This window comes from Chiloscyllium plagiosum, unplaced genomic scaffold (assembly GCF_037043375.1).
Source record: "Chiloscyllium plagiosum isolate Xiang-an unplaced genomic scaffold, Cpla_swu_hap1 HiC_scaffold_12, whole genome shotgun sequence".
Taxonomy (NCBI): Eukaryota; Metazoa; Chordata; class Chondrichthyes; order Orectolobiformes; family Hemiscylliidae; genus Chiloscyllium; species Chiloscyllium plagiosum.
This window is the reverse complement of record NW_028270150.1, coordinates 1186931-1205119: the sequence shown is the minus strand read 5'-3', so window position 1 is coordinate 1205119 and position 18189 is coordinate 1186931. Positions and strand designations below refer to the sequence as shown.

General features: G+C 47.6%; 1 protein-coding gene across 1 annotated transcript in view; it reads left to right on the top strand.

The window, feature by feature from the left end:
• Window positions 1–18189, top strand: part of LOC148148474 (microtubule-actin cross-linking factor 1, isoforms 6/7-like) — a 214622-nt gene that overhangs the window by 22001 nt on the left and 174432 nt on the right. Inside the window, exons 4-6 of the mRNA XM_087993185.1 lie at window positions 7027–7197; window positions 16350–16505; window positions 17602–17808. Coding sequence (XP_087849311.1) covers window positions 7081–7197; window positions 16350–16505; window positions 17602–17808 — 480 coding nt within the window. The 5' untranslated portion in view covers window positions 7027–7080. The remainder of the gene's footprint in view (window positions 1–7026; window positions 7198–16349; window positions 16506–17601; window positions 17809–18189) is intronic.

Here is an 18189-nt window from a genome sequence, read left to right as displayed (position 1 = left end):
CCCCCAGCACCACCCACCTCCCATTTATACCTCAGCCCCCTTGGCCCACAAGCCTTATTCCTAATGAACTGCTTATACTTGAAACGTCGATTCTCCTGCTCCTCAGATACTGGCTGACCAGCTGTGTTTTTCCAGCACCATACTTTTTGACCCTTCACAAAACTATGCTGACTATCGATAATCAACTTATTCCTTTCTAGATGATTATAAATCCTATCTCTAATAATCCTTTACAAATCTTTGCCAAAAACCGAAGGAAGGCTCAATGGTCTATAAATTTCAGGGTTGTCTCTACTCCCCTTCTTGAACAAAGGAACAACACTTGCTATCCTCCAGTCGTCTGGCACTATTCCTGTAGATAATTACAACATGAAGATCAAAGCCAAAGGCTCTGCAATCTCCTCTGACTTCCAGAAAATCCTAGGATAAAACCAGTCCGGCCCAGGGGACTTATCTATTTTCACACTTTCCAGAATTGCTAACACCTCCTCCTAGTGAACCTCAATCCCATCTAGTCTCGTAGCCTGTTTCTCAGTATTCTCTTCGACAACATTGTCTTTTTCCAGGTGAATACTGACAAAAAGTATTCATTTAGTGCTTCCCCTATCTCCTTGGACTCCACGCACAACTTCCCACTACTGTCCTCGATTGGCCCTAATCTTACTCTCGTCATTCTATTATTCCTGATATACCTATAGAAAGCTTTAGGGTTTACGACTTCTCATGTCCCCTCCTGGAACTTCTTAGCTCTCTCTTTAGGTCTTTCCTGGCTAACCTGTAACTCTCCAGTGCCCTACTGAGCCTTCACATCTCATTCTAACATAAGCCTCCTTCCTCTTGACAAGAGATTCATCTTCTTTAGTAAACCACGGCTCCCTCGCTCGACCACTTCCTCCCTGCCTGACTGGTACATACTTATCAAGGACACACAATAGCTGTTCCTTGAATAAGCTCCACATTTCAATTATGCCCAAGACCAGTCTGTGTTTGGCAAAGTATTGGAGAGGATTCTGAGAGACAGGATTTATGATGATTTGGAAAATTATAGTTTGATTAGAGATAATCAGGAATGCCTCACAAACCTTATTGAATTTTTTGAGAATGTGACAAAACGCATTGATGAAGATAGAGCAGTGGAAATGGTGTACACCGACCCTCCGAAGAGCAACCCACCCAGACCCATTCCCCTACATTTACCCCTTCACCTAACACTACGGGCAATTTAGCATGGCCAATTCACCTAACCTGCACATCTTTGGACTGTGGGAGGAAACCGTAGCACCCGGAGGAAACCCACGCAGACACGGGGAGAATGTGCAAACTCCACATAGACAGTCACCCGAGTTGGGAATTGAACCCAGGTCTCTGGCGCTGTGAGGCAGCAGTGCTAACCACTGTGCCACACTTTTTTTTTTGCCCCTTAGGGCTCTTTTAAATCTTTCCCTTCTCACTCTAAACCTATGTTGTTAAGAAGGTGTATGGTGTGTTGGCTTTCATTAGCAGGGGGATTGAGTTTAAGAGCTGTGAGGTTATGCTGCATCTCTATAGAGCCACATTTGGACCACATTTGGAATATTGTGTTCAGTTCTGGTTGCCTCATTATAGGAAGGATATGGAAGCTTTAGAGAGGGTGCAGAGGAGATTTACCAGGATGCTGTCTGGACTGGACTGGAGGGTGATGAAAGGTTGAGGGAGCTAGGGCTTGATAGAGGTGTACAAGACGGTGAGAGGCATAGATAGAGACTTTTCCCCAGGGCAGAAATGGCTATCATGAGGGGCCATAGTTTTAAGCTGATTGGAGGAAAGTTTAGGGGAGGTGTCAGAGGTAGGTTCTTTACGCAGTGTGTGGTGGGTGTGTGGAATGCACTGCCAGCGGTGGGAGTAGAGTCAGATACATTAGGGACATTTAAGCGATTCTTGGATAGGCCCATGGATGATAGTACAATGAAGGGTATGTCGGTTAGTCTGATCTTAGGGTAGGATAAAAGGTCGGCACAACATCGAGGGCTGAAGGGCCTGTACTATGTTGTACTGTTCTATGTTCTATTCACAAAGCATGCTGCAACACTGTAACAGTTCTCAAAGCAGTTATTAAAGTGTTAAATCTCCTTCTTCATTGTGAGAAGGAATCATATAGTAAACGGGTTAATAAATGAGGTTTTAAGGAATAAAGAAAGGAGTAGTCACACAATTAGGAGTGTATTACAGACCTCCACATAGTGAGAAGGAGAGGAAGATAGATAACATATAAATGTGGACAAAGTTTGGCCTGTAGGAATAAGAGGGAAATAATAGGAGGCGACTTTAACTGTCCCAACACAAACTCTGTTTCAAACAGTACAAGGGGCACTGAGGGTGAAAATATTATGTACTGTGTCCAGGAAACTTTTTAAATGATACACGACAAGCCCTTTGAGAGGGGACACTATTCTGGATTGAGTTTTAGGATAAAAAGATGGACAAGTTGGTGAAGTGACAAAGACTGTTCCCTCCGTGACTACCTGGTCAGATCCACGCCCCCCCCCCCAACAACCCACCCTCCCATCCTGGCACCCTCCCCTGCCACCGCAGGAATTGCAAAACCTGAGCCCACACCTCCTCCCTCACCTCTATCCAAGGCCCTAAAGGAGCCTTCCACATCCATCAAAGGTTTACCTGCACATCCACTAATATCATTTATTGTATCCGTTGCTCCCGATATGGTCTCCTCCACACTGGGGAGACTGGGCGCCTCCCAGCAGAGCGTTTCAGAGAACATTTCTGGGACAACCACACCAATCAACCCCACCGCCCTGTGGCCCAATATTTCAACTCCCCCTCCCACTCTGCGGAGGACATGGAGGTCCTGGGCCTCCTTCATCGCCGCTCCCTCACCACTAGACGCTTGGAGGAAGAACGCCTCATCTTCTTCCTTGGAACACTTCAACCCTAGGGCATCAAGGTGGACTTCACCAGTTTCCTCATTTCCCCTTCCCCCACCTTACCCCAGCTCCAAACTTCCAGCTCAGCACCATCCTTATGACTTGTCCTACCTGTCTATCTTCCTTTCCACCTATCCACTCCACCCTCCTCTCTGACCTATCACCTCCATCACCACCCCCATTCACCTATTGTACTCTATGCTACTTTCTCCCCACCCCCATCCCCCATTTATCTCTCCACCCTGGAGGCTGCCTGCCTCTACTCCTGATGAAGGGCTTTTGCCCGAAACGTTGACTTTCCTGCTCCTCGGATGCTGCCTGACCTGCTGTGCTTTTCTAGAGTCTGGGTTCCAGCATCTGCAGTCCTTGTTTTTACCGAGTGTTTTTCCAGCACCACTCTGATCTAAACGGTGACTGTATCAGGGCTAGTGACCACAATTCAGTTAGAGTTAGTATTATTATGGAAAATGACAGAGATAAATCAGGAGGAAGCGTTTTACACTGGATGAAAGCAAATTTTACAAAACTGAGAAGTGACTTGTCTGAGGTCAGAGCTGCTAAAGGATAAATCGGGAAACCTGTAGAGGCTCTAAACAGTGAGATCCATAGGACTCAAAACAGGGATGGACCCTCCAAAAATAAGAATGGTCCTCCACATCAGACCCTTGTGGTTGTCTAGAAAAACACAAGGGAACATATCTATTGGGGAGCGTTTTAAACTGTTGGGAGTGGGGATGAGGGGGATCTTAATTGAACTGAATTTGCTTTTTTGTCACACATACTCAAATGAGTGAAACATCATCTTAGGTACAAGGTACCTAGGTACAGATTCTTCAGTATAAGTGCTCAGGGTAAACAACTAGAGATTAAAAAGTCCAACATTACAAATTGTAGGAATACATTAGAAAATAGAGAAATTAAAAAGTTCAGTACAACAATTTTTCCAATCCAATCAACCTGGCCCCTAGCCTCCAATCCACACTGGGCCTTGACTCCAGACTTCACCAGGCCTCACTTTGAGGATCGTAAGGCTGGGAGACCGCTCTGGAATCACCTTAAGAATGGAAATCCACACTGAGGCTACACCAAGCTGAGACACCATACTTTAGATCAGAGTGGCGCTGGAAAAACACAGCAGATCGGGCAGCATCTGAGGCGCAGGAAAATTGACATTTCATCAGGAATCCTGATGAAGGGCTCCTGCCCGAAACATCGATTTTCCTGCTCCTTGGATGCTGCCTGACCTGTTTTTCCAGCACCACTCTAATCTAAACTCTGGTTTTCAGCATCTGCAGTCCTCACTTTTGCCCTGAGACACCACTACATCAGGCCAAGAGTTCACCCACACTAAGCTGAGAGACTGCTATGCCAGGTCCATGCTGAAGCCGAGAGTCCAAGTCCGAGGCTGGCAATTGGCCAAGAGCCTAAATGTGTGGTGCTGGAAAACCACAGCAGATTAGGCAGCATCTGAGGAGCAGGAGAATCGACGTTTCATCAGGAATCCCTAATGAAGGGCTTATGCCCAAAACACCAACTCTCCTGCTCCTCGGATGCTGCCTGACCGGCTGTGCATTTCTAGCGCGATGCTTTTTGACTCTGATCGCCAGCATCTGCGGTGCTCACTTTCTCCAATTAGCCAAGAGTCCAAATCGGCACCGAGGCCGGGAATTCAGGACATCACTGAGAAGAAAGAGATCGAAAAAAAGAACATAAAAGAGAAAAAAGAATGACAAAAGAAAACAAAATGGACAGTGGATAAGCTCAGTTGGAAGTGTCAACTCTACCGCCATCTTGGCAAGAAGCTCAAGTATTAGTGAGAATAGAGAGACAGATGAGAATGGTTTGGATGCAAAAAAGGGCGAGTTAATTAGAAAAGGTGGCAACAGCAAATCAGAGAAAGAGGTAAGACTGATAAATTAAACTGCATTTATTTCAATGCAAGGGGTCTTACAGGTAAGGCTGGTGAAGTCAGGCCATCGATGGGAATGTGGCATTGGGAATGCACATTATTCCAGGGACCTAGGTGAGGGAAGGGCAGGACTGACAGCTCAACATTTTGGGTCTTAGATGCTTTTGGAATGTTTGAAAGGGAAGCAAGAGAGGGGGGGAGTGGCATTTTTGATTAAGGAAAATATTACAGCTGTACTTGGAGAGGATATTCCCAGGGGATCATCCAGTGAAGCTAAATGAGTGGATCTCAGAAATAAGAGAGGAATAGGATTGTACTATAGGCCACCTAATAGTCAGTGGGAAACTAAGGAGCAAATATGTAGGGAGACCTCAGATATGTAAAAGTAATAAGGTTGTAATAGTAGGGGATTTTAACTTTCCAAACACTGACTGGAACTGCCAGAACGTTAAGGGCTCGGATGATGAGGAATTTGTTAAACACGTTCAAGAAATTTTTCTTTATCAACCTGTAGATGTACCTACTACAGAAGAAGCAAAACCTGCCCTTCTCTTGGGAAATAGGAAAAGTGACTGAAGTGTTAGTAGGGGAGCACTTTGGGAAAAACAATCATAATTCTATAGTTATAAAATAGTTATGGAAAAAGATAAGCCTTATCTAAAAGTAAAAGTTTTTAGTTGGAGTAAGACATATTTTGATGACATTAGACAGGAATTTTCAAAAATCAGGTCATTCCTGATGAAAGGCTCCTGCCCAAAATGTCGATTTTCCTGCTCCTGGGATGCTGTCTGGCCTGCTGTGCTTTTCCAGCACCAGTCTAATCTTGAGGAATTTTTAAAAGTTGATTGGAGTAGACTGTTCACAGGTAAAGAGACAACTGGCAGGTGGGAGGTTTTCAAGTGTGCTAACAAGAGTTCAGAGGCATTATGTTCCTGTTAGAGAAGATGGGTAAGGCTGATACAAGTAGGGAACAATTGATGAACTAAGATATTGAGGCTCTGGTCAGGAATAAAAAGGAGGCGCATGTTAGATATATACAACTGGGATCAAGCGAATCTCTTGAAGAGTATAAGGGGTGAGGGGCATTCTTAACAGTGAAATTGTAGTGACTGTAACAAGGTCAGCTGTGTGAACATCATAGAATGTGACTTCCCTGACTGGGGTTGTTAATTTGGTCCAATCGGGGAGCCCTGGCTGGCAGATATACACAGCAGTGTCAGACATCCTGTTCACTCTGAGAGTGGGCTCTGAGGGAGCTGGATCAGTGTCCAGGATTCTGCCTGTGTAAATAAAGGGGGGCTTGGTCACAGGATACCAGTCTCTGTGGAGTTACTTCAGGAATCAGGAGGGCTAAAAGGGGATATGAGATGACCTTGGCAGATAAGGATAATTCCAGATAATCCAAAGAGATTCCACAAGTACATTAAGAGCAAAAGTATTCGGGAGAGAATAGGGCTCCTTAAAGATCAACCAGGTCATCTATGTGTGGAACCACAGGAGATGGGTGAGGTACTAAATGAATGTTTCACCTCAGGTTTTTATTGTGGAAAAAAGGCTAGAGAACTTGGGGAAATAAATAGTGATGTATTGAAAACAACCCACATTAAATAATAAATGATTCTGTTGAGGAGTTTCTTGCCCCAAGAGTTTTGGGATGAAGATTCTAAAACTGGTTGGGACAGAGTGTCACACTGGTTACATTTGATGGGACAGAAAATTCAACAATTCTATTCTGGGATCAGAATCACCCACTAACTGTACTAACTCACAGCACCAGGGTCCCAGGTTCGATTCCAGTCTAGGGTGACTGTCTGTGTGGAGTTTGCACATTCTCCCCGTGTCTGCGTGGGATTCCTCTGGGTGCTCCGGTTTCCTCCCACAGTCCAAAGTTGTGCCGGTCAGGGTGAATTGGCCAATAGTGTTAGGTGCATTAGTCAAAGGGAAATGGGTCTGGGTGGGTTACTCTTTGGAGGGTCAGAGTGGACTGTTTGGGCTGAAGGGCCTGTTTCCACATTGTAGAGAATCTAATCTAAACTATGCAGAAATACCAGCTTTCCTTTCCTAGGTTAAGTCGGGTGAACTGATTGTGGCAATTCAAGGTTTATGTCTCTTTTACTGACACAGCATTTTATTTCCCAGTGGTGTACACTGTTTACCAAAATGTGCTGTTCACTCTCAGTGACTTGTTCTTCACAGGAACTGTACAAAGAGGTAGAATCCAAACAGTGCGCATATGACAGTGTTTACACAATGATGGAACAATTCCTCAATGACTGCAGAGGTTCAAAGGGATCAAAGACAGAGCACAGGCTCCACACACTACAGCACAAGTGGAACGCAGTTCATCTGAAAATGCAGGAAAGGAAAGTAAGAGGATATTGCTTTCTGAGTGAGATCGAGAGAATGTGTATGTCATGATAATCAGAGAGAGAGAGATGAGGAGAATATGCAGAATAGAAACACATGGTGAAGGGGTAACATTGGGCAGAGATTGCAGATTGGCTGCTGCAGAAAACAGAGAGTATATATAAATGGCTCTTTATTTGATGGGCAGGGTTGGTGAGTGGAATCTGTGGGTCTGTGCTGGAACCTCATGGAAGGCATTTTGTGAAAAAGATGTCAGGAGGTTTCAGACAGATATAGAGAGGTTAAGTAAGTGGGCAAGAATCTGGCAGTTGGAGTGTAACATGGGAAAACCATGTACAGTAAAGAAATTTCAAACAACAGATGCTGTGTACAGTTACATGGGAAAGATAGGACCAACAACTCCACAGATCCTGGGATGACAAAGGAGATGGAAATTCAGATAAAGAAAAAAATACTGGGATTATGGCAGGTGTCAGATAGAATACAAAATTGCTGACCAAGAGGAATACAGATGGTTCAGAGCAGAGGTGGGAAACTGGCTAAGAGAAACAGGTGAAACTCCAAGCCCCTTCACCAAATCCCAGCATACACATTCACAGAGACACATACAAGTGGAGTGGAACCGTGGCACCGTGGTTAGCACTGCTGCCTCACAGCACCAGAGACCCGGGTTCAATTCCCGCCTCAGGCAACTGTCCGTGTGGAGTTTGCACATTCTCCCCGTGTCTGGGTGGGTTTCCTCCCACAGTCCAAAAATGCGCAGGTTAAGTGAATTGACGAGACTAAATTGCCCCTAGTGTTAGGTGAAGGGGTAAATGTAGGGGAATGGGTCTGGGTGGGTTACACTTCGGCAGGTCGGTGTGGACTTGTTGGGCCGAAGGGCCTGTTTCCACACTGTAAATAATCTAATCTAAAGTGTGGAGAATACTGGGCAAACACAGGCCCATGGGACCACTCCACAGGCCCTGAGTGATGGGTTTCTTCCACATTCTCTGATCTCCTTGGTTCCAGATTAGTTGAACTCTTTACTGAAGGCACTGGACAATTGATATATTAGCTATTCAGTCACTGGTTAACAGCAATATGGAGTTGGTTAGCTCAGTTGGTTAACAGTAATATGGAGTTGGTTAGCTCAGTTGGTTAACAGTAATATGGAGTTGGTTAGTTCAGTTGGTTAACAGCAATATGGGGTTGGTTAGCTCAGTTGGTTAACAGCAATATGGAGTTGGTTAGCTCAGTTGGTTAACAGCAATATGGGGTTGGTTAGCTCAGTTGGTTAACAGTAATATGGAGTTGGTTAGCTCAGTTGGTTAACAGTAATATGGGGTTGGTTAGCTCAGTTGGTTAACAGCAATATGGAGTTGGTTAGCTCAGTTGGTTAACAGCAATATGGGGTTGGTTAGCTCAGTTGGTTAACAGCAATATGGAGTTGGTTAGCTCAGTTGGTTAACAGCAATATGGGGTTGGTTAGCTCAGTTGGTTAACAGTAATATGGAGTTGGTTAGTTCAGTTGATTGGCTGAATGGCTTGCAATGCAGAATAACGCCAACAGCATGGGTTCAATTCCTGCACTGGCTGAGGGTACCATGAAGGACTCCTTCTCAATCTCTCCCCCAGCCTAAAACACGGTGACCCTCAGGATAAGCTATGCCAGTTGTCTTGCTCTAATGAGACAGCACCATCATCTGAACAAAGAAAATGTGCAGCCCAGGAACAGGCCCTTCGGCCCTCCAAGCCTGAGCCGATCCAAATGTATTGTCTAAACCTGTCGCCCAATTCCTAAGCATCTGTATCCCTCTGCTCTCAAATAGGTCCCCCCCTCCCCCCCCCTTCCCCCCCTCCCCCCGCACCGTCTCCCTTTTTCCTGCTCTCTCCACCCTTGCCCTTTCCCTCTCTCTCATTCTTCCCCTCCCCTTTTATCTCCACCCCACACCTCCCTCCTCTATCTCTCTCATTACACCCCATCTCCCACTTTCTTCACCCAGAGAGTGGGAAGCCTGTGGAAGTCTCTGCCACAGAAAGTGATTGAATTTAAAATACTTGTCACAAAGCTGGTCCTTTTCTCAAGGATACTGTGTCCTTGGATTCTTTCAGAAGGGTCAGAAAACTCCCCCAGTTCCAAGGTGACTAGCTTGGTACAGAGATGAAAAGGATGTTGAGAGCCCTTTTGTTTCTATGTAAACAGATGAGACGTCAGGCCAAAGTGGTCATGTTTTAGCAGTGACCTGTATAATGAAAGGGGAGTGGTCAGCTCTGTAGCTGAGCAGTTCAGTCCAGAGTTAGTTTGAACTTTAGCTGTGGACTGTATGAACAGGCTGCAAAACCTCTCTCTCCTTCTACCCTTCTAACTTCAACCTGTAAGCATGTGTTCCATTTATACTGGGTTTTAAAGGGAGTTTGCTTATTGGGACTGTTGTGTATATTCGGAACAGCATAATTAAGTCTAGTTTGGATAGACTGAGTTCTGTAGGGGTTCTTTATTCTGTTCTTTGTGTTGCATTGTGTAATTTTGTGAATAAACTTTTGTCTGCTTTAAAGCCTAGTAGTCAACCTAGCTAACTTACTCCAGGACCTAAACAAATTACAAAGTAATGGTCTGGGTTGCCTGCTTAAGAATGTTTTGAGTGGTCTGGCCTAATCCATAACAGATTGAATATTTTCATGAAGCAGTTAGATATAGTTCATGGTACTAAAGTGATCAAAGGGTATGGGAGGAATCAGGGTCAGGGACATAGCTGTATTTGATAATCAGCTATGATCATATTGAATGGCAGAGTCGGCTTGAGGGGTCAAATGGCCTCGTCCTTCTTCTATTTTCTATGTTTCAATGAACATTGGAGCAGGAGGCCATTCAGCCCCTCGAGCCTGCTCCATGATTTAATATGATCATGGCTGGTCTCATCTCAATCCCAACCACACCTTCCTGCCCACTCTCCTTAACCTTTCAACCTTTACTCATTAAAAATCTATCTGTCTATCTCCTCCTGGCACTCAAAGGGCTGCAGAGGAGGTTCACTAGGTTTATTCTGGAGTTGAGGGGGTTGGTTTATGAGGAGAGACTGAGTAGACTGGGATTATATTCATTGGAATTCAGGAGAATGAGGGGGAATCTGATAGAAACATAAAATAATGAAGGGAATCGATAAGATGGAAGTAGAGAAGATGTTTCCACTGGCAGGTGAAACTAGGACAAGAGGGCACAGCCTCAAGATTAGAGGGAGCAGATTTCTTCACCCAGAGGGTTGTGAAGCTGTGGAGTTCCCTAGCTGGATAGATTTTTGAACAGTAAAGGAATCAAGGGTTCTGGTGAGTGGGTGGGTAAGTGGAGCTGAGGCTATCAAAACATCACCCATGATCTTATTGAATGGTGGAGCAGGCTCAAAGGGTCAGATGGCCTACTTCTGCTCCTCGTTCTTCTGGACTTACTCAATGTTCCAGCAAGCACCACATTCTAGGGTGTAAATTCAATTCCAACTGGCAAACTGGATCCAAAACTGATTTACAAACAGGAGGCAAAGGGTGATGGCGGAGGGCTGATTTTAATTGGAAGCCTGTGACCAGTGGTCTACAACAGGGATCAGTGCTGGGACTCTTGCTCTTTGCTATGTACATTAACCACTTGGATGTAAATGTAGATGGTATAATTAGTAAGTATGCAGATGACTGGAAAATTGATGGGTGTCGTTGATAGTGAGGAGGATGGTCTCAGGCTACAGTTGAAGAGTGTGAATTAAAATCCCTAGTGTGGAAACAGGCCCTTCAGTCCAACAAGTCCACACTGACCGTCCAAAGAGTAACCCACCCAAACCCATTCCCCTATTTGCCCCTGACACTATGGGCAATTTATCATGGTCAATTGATCCAACCTACATGTCTTTGGATTGTGGGAGGAAACCAGAGCACCCGGAGGAAACCCACGCAGACACGGGGAGAATGTGCAAACTCCACACAGTCAGTCACCTGAGGCTGGAATCGAACCTGTGTCCCTGGCACTGTGAGGCAGCAGTGCTAACCACTGAGCCACAGTGCCGCCCTTCAGCAGAATGCCATTTCGGATGCTGTCCGACCTGCCGTGCTTTTCCAGCGCCACACTCTCGACTCTGATCTCCAGCATCTGCACCCCTCACTTTCTCCTAGGTCTCAGGCAACAGTCTGATATTAATCAGCTGGTAAATTGGGCAGAGCATTGGCAGATGGAATTTTATCCTGAGAAGTGTGAGGCAACAAATTTTGGAAGATATAATAAGGGAAGGATGAATAGTAGCTCCCTGGGGAGCACTGAGGAACAAAGGGACTTTGGTTACAAGTCTGTATTTTTGATTTTTCTGAAAGTGTCAGCACAGGGGGACAGTATGGCGAAGGCATGTGGGTTGCTTGCTTTCATTAACTGGGGTGTAGAGTGTTGGAGCAGGGAAGTCTGCTTACAATTTTAAAACGCATTTGCTTAGGGCACAGATCAAAAACTCCTTCTGATGGCCACATATCAGAAGGACTGGAGAGGGTGTAGAATTTTCATCAGCATGTTGCCTGGGATGGAAAGCCTCAGTTATGAGGGGAGACTGGATAGACTGGGACTGTTCTCCTTGGAGCAGAGGAGGCTGAGGGGCAGCATTGAGGCATTATAATTGTGAAAACCTTTTCCCCATTGCAGATGTGTCAAAGAGCAGAGGGCAACAGTTTAAGGTGAGGAGGAAGTGGTTATGAGGAGATCTGAAAAAGAATGTTCTCACCCAGAGGGTGGTGGATATATGGACCGTGCTGACTGAGAGGGTAGTGGATATATGGACCGTGCTGACTGAGAGGGTAGTGGATATATGGACCGTACTGACTGAGAGGGTGGTGGATATATGGACCGTGCTGACTGAGAGGGTGGTGGATATATGGTCCGTGCTGACTGAGAGGGTGGTGGATATATGGACCGTGCTGACTGAGAGGGTGGTGGATATATGGACCGTGCTGACTGAGAGGGTAGTGGATATATGGTCCGTGCTGACTGAGAGGGTAGTGGATATATGGACCGTGCTGACTGAGAGGGTGGTGGATATATGGACCGTGCTGACTGAGAGGGTGGTGGATATATGGTCCGTGCTGACTGAGAGGGTAGTGGATATATGGACCGTGCTGACTGAGAGGGCGGTGGATATATGGACCGTGCTGACTGAGAGGGCGGTGGATATATGGACCGTGCTGACTGAGAGGGTGGTGGATATATGGTCCGTGCTGACTGAGAGGGTGGTGGATATATGGACCGTGCTGACTGAGAGGGTGGTGGATATATGGTCCGTGCTGACTGAGAGGGTGGTGGATATATGGACCGTGCTGACTGAGAGGGTGGTGGATATATGGACCGTGCTGACTGAGAGGGTGGTGGATATATGGACCGTGCTGACTGAGAGGGTGGTGGATATATGGACCGTGCTGACTGAGAGGGTGGTGGATATATGGTCCGTGCTGACTGAGAGGGTGGTGGATATATGGTCCGTGCTGACTGAGAGGGCGGTGGATATATGGTCCGTGCTGACTGAGAGGGTGGTGGATATATGGACCGTGCTGACTGAGAGGGTGGTGGATATATGGTCCGTGCTGACTGAGAGGGTGGTGGATATATGGACCGTGCTGACTGAGAGGGTGGTGGATATATGGACCGTGCTGACTGAGAGGGTGGTGGATATATGGATCGTGCTGACTGAGAGGGTAGTGGAGATATGGACCGTGCAGACTGAGAGGGTGGTGGATATATGGACCGTGCTGACTGAGAGGGTGGTGGATATATGGACCGTGCTGACTGAGAGGGTGGTGGATATATGGACCGTGCTGACTGAGAGGGTGGTGGATATATGGACTGTGCTGACTGAGAGGGTGGTGGATATATGGACCGTGCTGACTGAGAGGGTGGTGGATATATGGTCCGTGCTGACTGAGAGGGTGGTGGATATATTGTCCGTGCTGACTGAGAGGGTGGTGGATATATGGACCGTGCTGACTGAGAGGGTGGTGGATATATGGTCCATGCTGACTGAGAGGGTGGTGGATATATGGTCCGTGCTGACTGAGAGGGTGGTGGATATATGGACCGTGCTGACTGAGAGGGTGGTGGATATATGAACCGTGCTGACTGAGAGGGTGGTGGATATATGGACCGTGCTGACTGAGAGGGTGGTGGATATATGGACCGTGCTGACTGAGAGGGTAGTGGATATATGGTCCGTGCTGACTGAGAGGGTGGTGGATATATGAACCGTGCTGACTGAGAGGGTGGTGGATATATGGACCGTGCTGACTGAGAGGGTGGTGGATATATGGACCGTGCTGACTGAGAGGGTAGTGGATATATGGACCGTGCTGACTGAGAGGGTGGTGGATATATGGTCCGTGCTGACTGAGAGGGTGGTGGGTATATGGTCCGTGCTGACTGAGAGGGCGGTGGATATATGGACCGTGCTGACTGAGAGGGTGGTGGATATATGGACCGTGCTGACTGAGAGGGCGGTGGATATATGGACCGTGCTGACTGAGAGGGTGGTGGATATATGGTCCGTGCTGTCTGAGAGGGTGGTGGATATATGAACCGTGCTGACTGAGAGGGTGGTGGATATATGGACCGTGCTGACTGAGAGGGTAGTGGATATATGGTCTGTGCTGACTGAGAGGGTGGTGGATATATGAACCGTGCTGACTGAGAGGGTGGTGGATATATGGACCGTGCTGACTGAGAGGGTGGTGGATATATGGACCGTGCTGACTGAGAGGGTAGTGGATATATGGACCGTGCTGACTGAGAGGGTGGTGGCTATATGGACCATGCTGACTGAGAGGGTGGTGGATATATGGACCATGCTGACTGAGAGGGTGGTGGATTTATGGACCGTGCTGTCTGAGAGGGTGGTGGATATATGGACCATGCTGACTGAGAGGGTGGTGGATATATGGACCGTGCTGACTGAGAGGGTGGTGGATATATGGTCCGTGCTGACTGAAAGGGTGGTGGATATATGGTCCGTGCTGACTGAAAGGGTGGTGGATATATGGACCGTGCTGTCTGAGAGGGTGGTGGATATATGGACCATGCTGACTGAGAGGGCGGTGGATATATGGACCGTGCTGACTGAGAGGGTGGTGGATATATGGACCGTGCTGACTGAGAGGGTAGTGGATATATGGTCTGTGCTGACTGAGAGGGTGGTGGATATATGAACCGTGCTGACTGAGAGGGTGGTGGATATATGGACCGTGCTGACTGAGAGGGTGGTGGATATATGGACCGTGCTGACTGAGAGGGTAGTGGATATATGGACCGTGCTGACTGAGAGGGTGGTGGCTATATGGACCATGCTGACTGAGAGGGTGGTGGATATATGGACCATGCTGACTGAGAGGGTGGTGGATTTATGGACCGTGCTGTCTGAGAGGGTGGTGGATATATGGACCATGCTGACTGAGAGGGTGGTGGATATATGGACCGTGCTGACTGAGAGGGTGGTGGATATATGGTCCGTGCTGACTGAAAGGGTGGTGGATATATGGTCCGTGCTGACTGAAAGGGTGGTGGATATATGGACCGTGCTGTCTGAGAGGGTGGTGGATATATGGACCATGCTGACTGAGAGGGCGGTGGATATATGGACCGTGCTGACTGAGAGGGTGGTGGATATATGGACCGTGCTGACTGAAAGAGTGGTGGATATATGGTCCGTGCTGACTGAGAGGGTGGTGGGTATATGGACCATGCTGACTGAGAGGGTGGTGGATATATGAACTGTGCTGACTGAGAGGATGGTGGATATATGGACCATGCTGACTGAGAGGGTGGTGGATATATGGTCCGTGCTGACTGAGAGGGTGGTGGATATATGGACCGTGCTGACTGAGAGGGTGGTGGATATATGGACCGTACTGACTGAGAGGGTGGTGGATATATGGTCCGTGCTGACTGAGACAGTGGTGGATATATGGACCATGCTGACTGAGAGGGTAGTGGATATATGGACCGTGCTGACTGAGAGGGTGGTGGATATATGGACCATGCTGTCTGAGAGGGTGGTGGATATATGGACCATGCTGACTGAGAGGGTGGTGGATATATGAACCGTGCTGACTGAGAGGGCGGTGGATATATGGACCGTGCTGACTGAGAGGGCGGTGGATATATGGTCCGTGCTGTCTGAGAGGGCGGTGGATATATGGTCCGTGCTGACTGAGAGGGTGGTGGATATATGGACCGTGCTGACTGAGAGGGTGGTGGATATATGGTCCGTGCTGACTGAGAGGGTGGTGGATATATGGACCGTGCTGACTGAGAGGGTGGTGGATATATGGTCCGTGCTGACTGAGAGGGTGGTGGATATATGGACCGTGCTGACTGAGAGGGTGGTGGATATATGGACCGTGCTGACTGAGAGGGTGGTGGATATATGGTCCGTGCTGACTGAGAGGGTGGTGGATATATGGTCCGTGCTGACTGAGAGGGTGGTGGATATATGGACCGTGCTGACTGAGAGGGTGGTAGATATATGGACCATGCTGACTGAGAGGGCGGTGGGTATATGAACCGTGCTGACTGAGAGGGTGGTGGATATATGGACCATGCTGACTGAGAGGGTGGTGGATATATGGACCGTGCTGACTGAGAGGGTGGTGGGTATATGAACCGTGCTGACTGAGAGGGTGGTGGATATATGGACCATGCTGACTGAGAGGGTGGTGGATATATGGACCGTGCTGACTGAGAGGGCGGTGGGTATATGAACCGTGCTGACTGAGAGGGTGGTGGATATATGGACCGTGCTGACTGAGAGGGTGGTGGATATATGGACCATGCTGACTGAGAGGGTGGTGGATATATGAACCGTGCTGACTGAGAGGGCGGTGGAGGCAGGTACTCTCACAACATTGAAGAACTATCTGGATGAGAGTTTAACATGCCAGGGTGTAGTGGGCTCTGGACCAAGTGCAGGTAATGGGATTAGTGTTGGTTGGTTAACATGGCACAGTGGGCTGAAGGGCTTGTTTCTATACTGTATAACTCTGCCAATCCTCCACAACCCCCACCCTGTCTTCCTATTCCTGTCTCTCCCTGATTACCCTTTCTGTTAGGTTGACCATGAAAGAATTGATCATATATAAACTGTGTTTTGATTGGTTTAAATTGCCAGGTGAGACTATCTGAACGAGTAACCTTGGAGACTCAATTCCATAGCAACGCCCAGGAGCTGATTGGCTGGATAGAAGATGCCATGAACGTGTTGAATAAGGCTCCAGCTCCGAGTCTGATCCAGGAGTCCATCACAATACAGATCCAGGATCACCAGGTGACCTGTCCTGGGAGAAACACAGTCCATTCCACCTCCCCATCACACTGTGGCCAAGTGTTATTTGATGGCACAGAATCACCCTGGGGTGGGTTCAGTATTAAAGGACAACACTCCATTCACTTTCTCTATTAGCCACTGAACTAGAATGCTGGCTTTGTGTAATATATGCACAAGGACTCTCAACTCCCTTGATGAAGCAACTTCCTCCAGTCTTTAAATAATATTCAACTCCTCTATTCTTCCTGCCAAAGTGCATAAGCTCACATTTCACCACATTATGCCCCATCTGCTACACGGTTCCCATTCGTTTAACCTGTCTATATCTGTCCACAAACCATGTGTTATCCTCATCGCTTACCTTCCCACCTAATCTTGTGTCACTCACAGACTTTGTGAGTGCACATTTACCTCTGTCTTCATACAGATTAGAAATAATTGTTGGCTGAGCACTGACCCTGTGGGACTCCACTATTTACAGGTTGCTATCCTGGAGATTCCATCTTATCCCCACTCTCCGTTTTCTTGTAGTTAGCCAATCCTCTCTCCATGCTAATATATTATCCCCCAACACCGTGTGCTCTTTCTTTGTACCACATGGGTTAACAGGACACTGGCGCCTGAACAGTCACTATCTTAGAGGCAGTGATCAGGTACAGTGAGTGCAGGGATCGGGTGCAGGGATCAGGTGGAGTGGCACTGTGGCTCAGTGGTTAGCACTGCTGCCTCACAGCCCCAGGGACCCGGTTCTATTTCAGCCTCAGGTGACTGTCTATGTGGAGTGTGCACGTTCTCCCTGTGTCTGTGTGGGTTTCCTCCGGGTGCTCCAATTTTCTCCCAGGCCAGGTGAATTGACCAGGCTAAATTGCCCACAGTGTTAGCTGCATTAGCCAGAGGGAAATGGGTCTGGGTGGGTTACTGTTCAGAGGGTCGGTGTGGACTTGTTGGGCTGAAGGGCCTGTTTCCACGCTGTAGGGAATCTAATCTAATCTAGATAGTGAGTGTGGGGATTAGGTACAGAAATCGGGTACATGGATTGGGTAGCGATGCAGTTGTGTGTGTAATGGCTGCCATCTCTCTCTCTCTCTCTCTGTAGCGGTTCAGCAGTGATGTAGCCTTGCACTCTGCACAGCTGAACACCCTGGAACAATGCTCAGAGCCTCTGAGGGATTGCAGCAGCAAGCAGCATCGCTGTCTCATTCAGAACGTGATGGGCACCGTACGGGAGAAATGGGCAAAACTTACACAGTGTACCAGCCAACGAGAGCAGTCTCTCCAGGAGGCCAGAAAACATGCCCAACAGGTAATACACTGTAGTGTTTCCCTCCTCCTCGAACCAAAAAAAAGCAGAGGGGTAGAGAGATGTGCTATTCCAAAACTGTTGGTAGTAGAATAAGAAGTAAGGCCCTGGCTTGAGAGGGTTCAGCCAGCAGCAGATCAGCAATAAGTGCAGGTAAGCTCAGGGAAAGTCCTTTCACTTTCCTTTTTAGACTTTAAGATGGCACTTAGGGCAGTCACACGTTCCTCCTGCAGGATGTGGGAGCTCAGGTTAACTTCCATCATCCCTGATGACTACACGTGTGTGGGAAGTGCACCCAGCTGCAGCTCCTGGGAGACCGTGAGGGGGAGCTGGAGCTGGGTGCACTCAGGATCATCGAACATAGAAAAGTACAGCACAGAACAT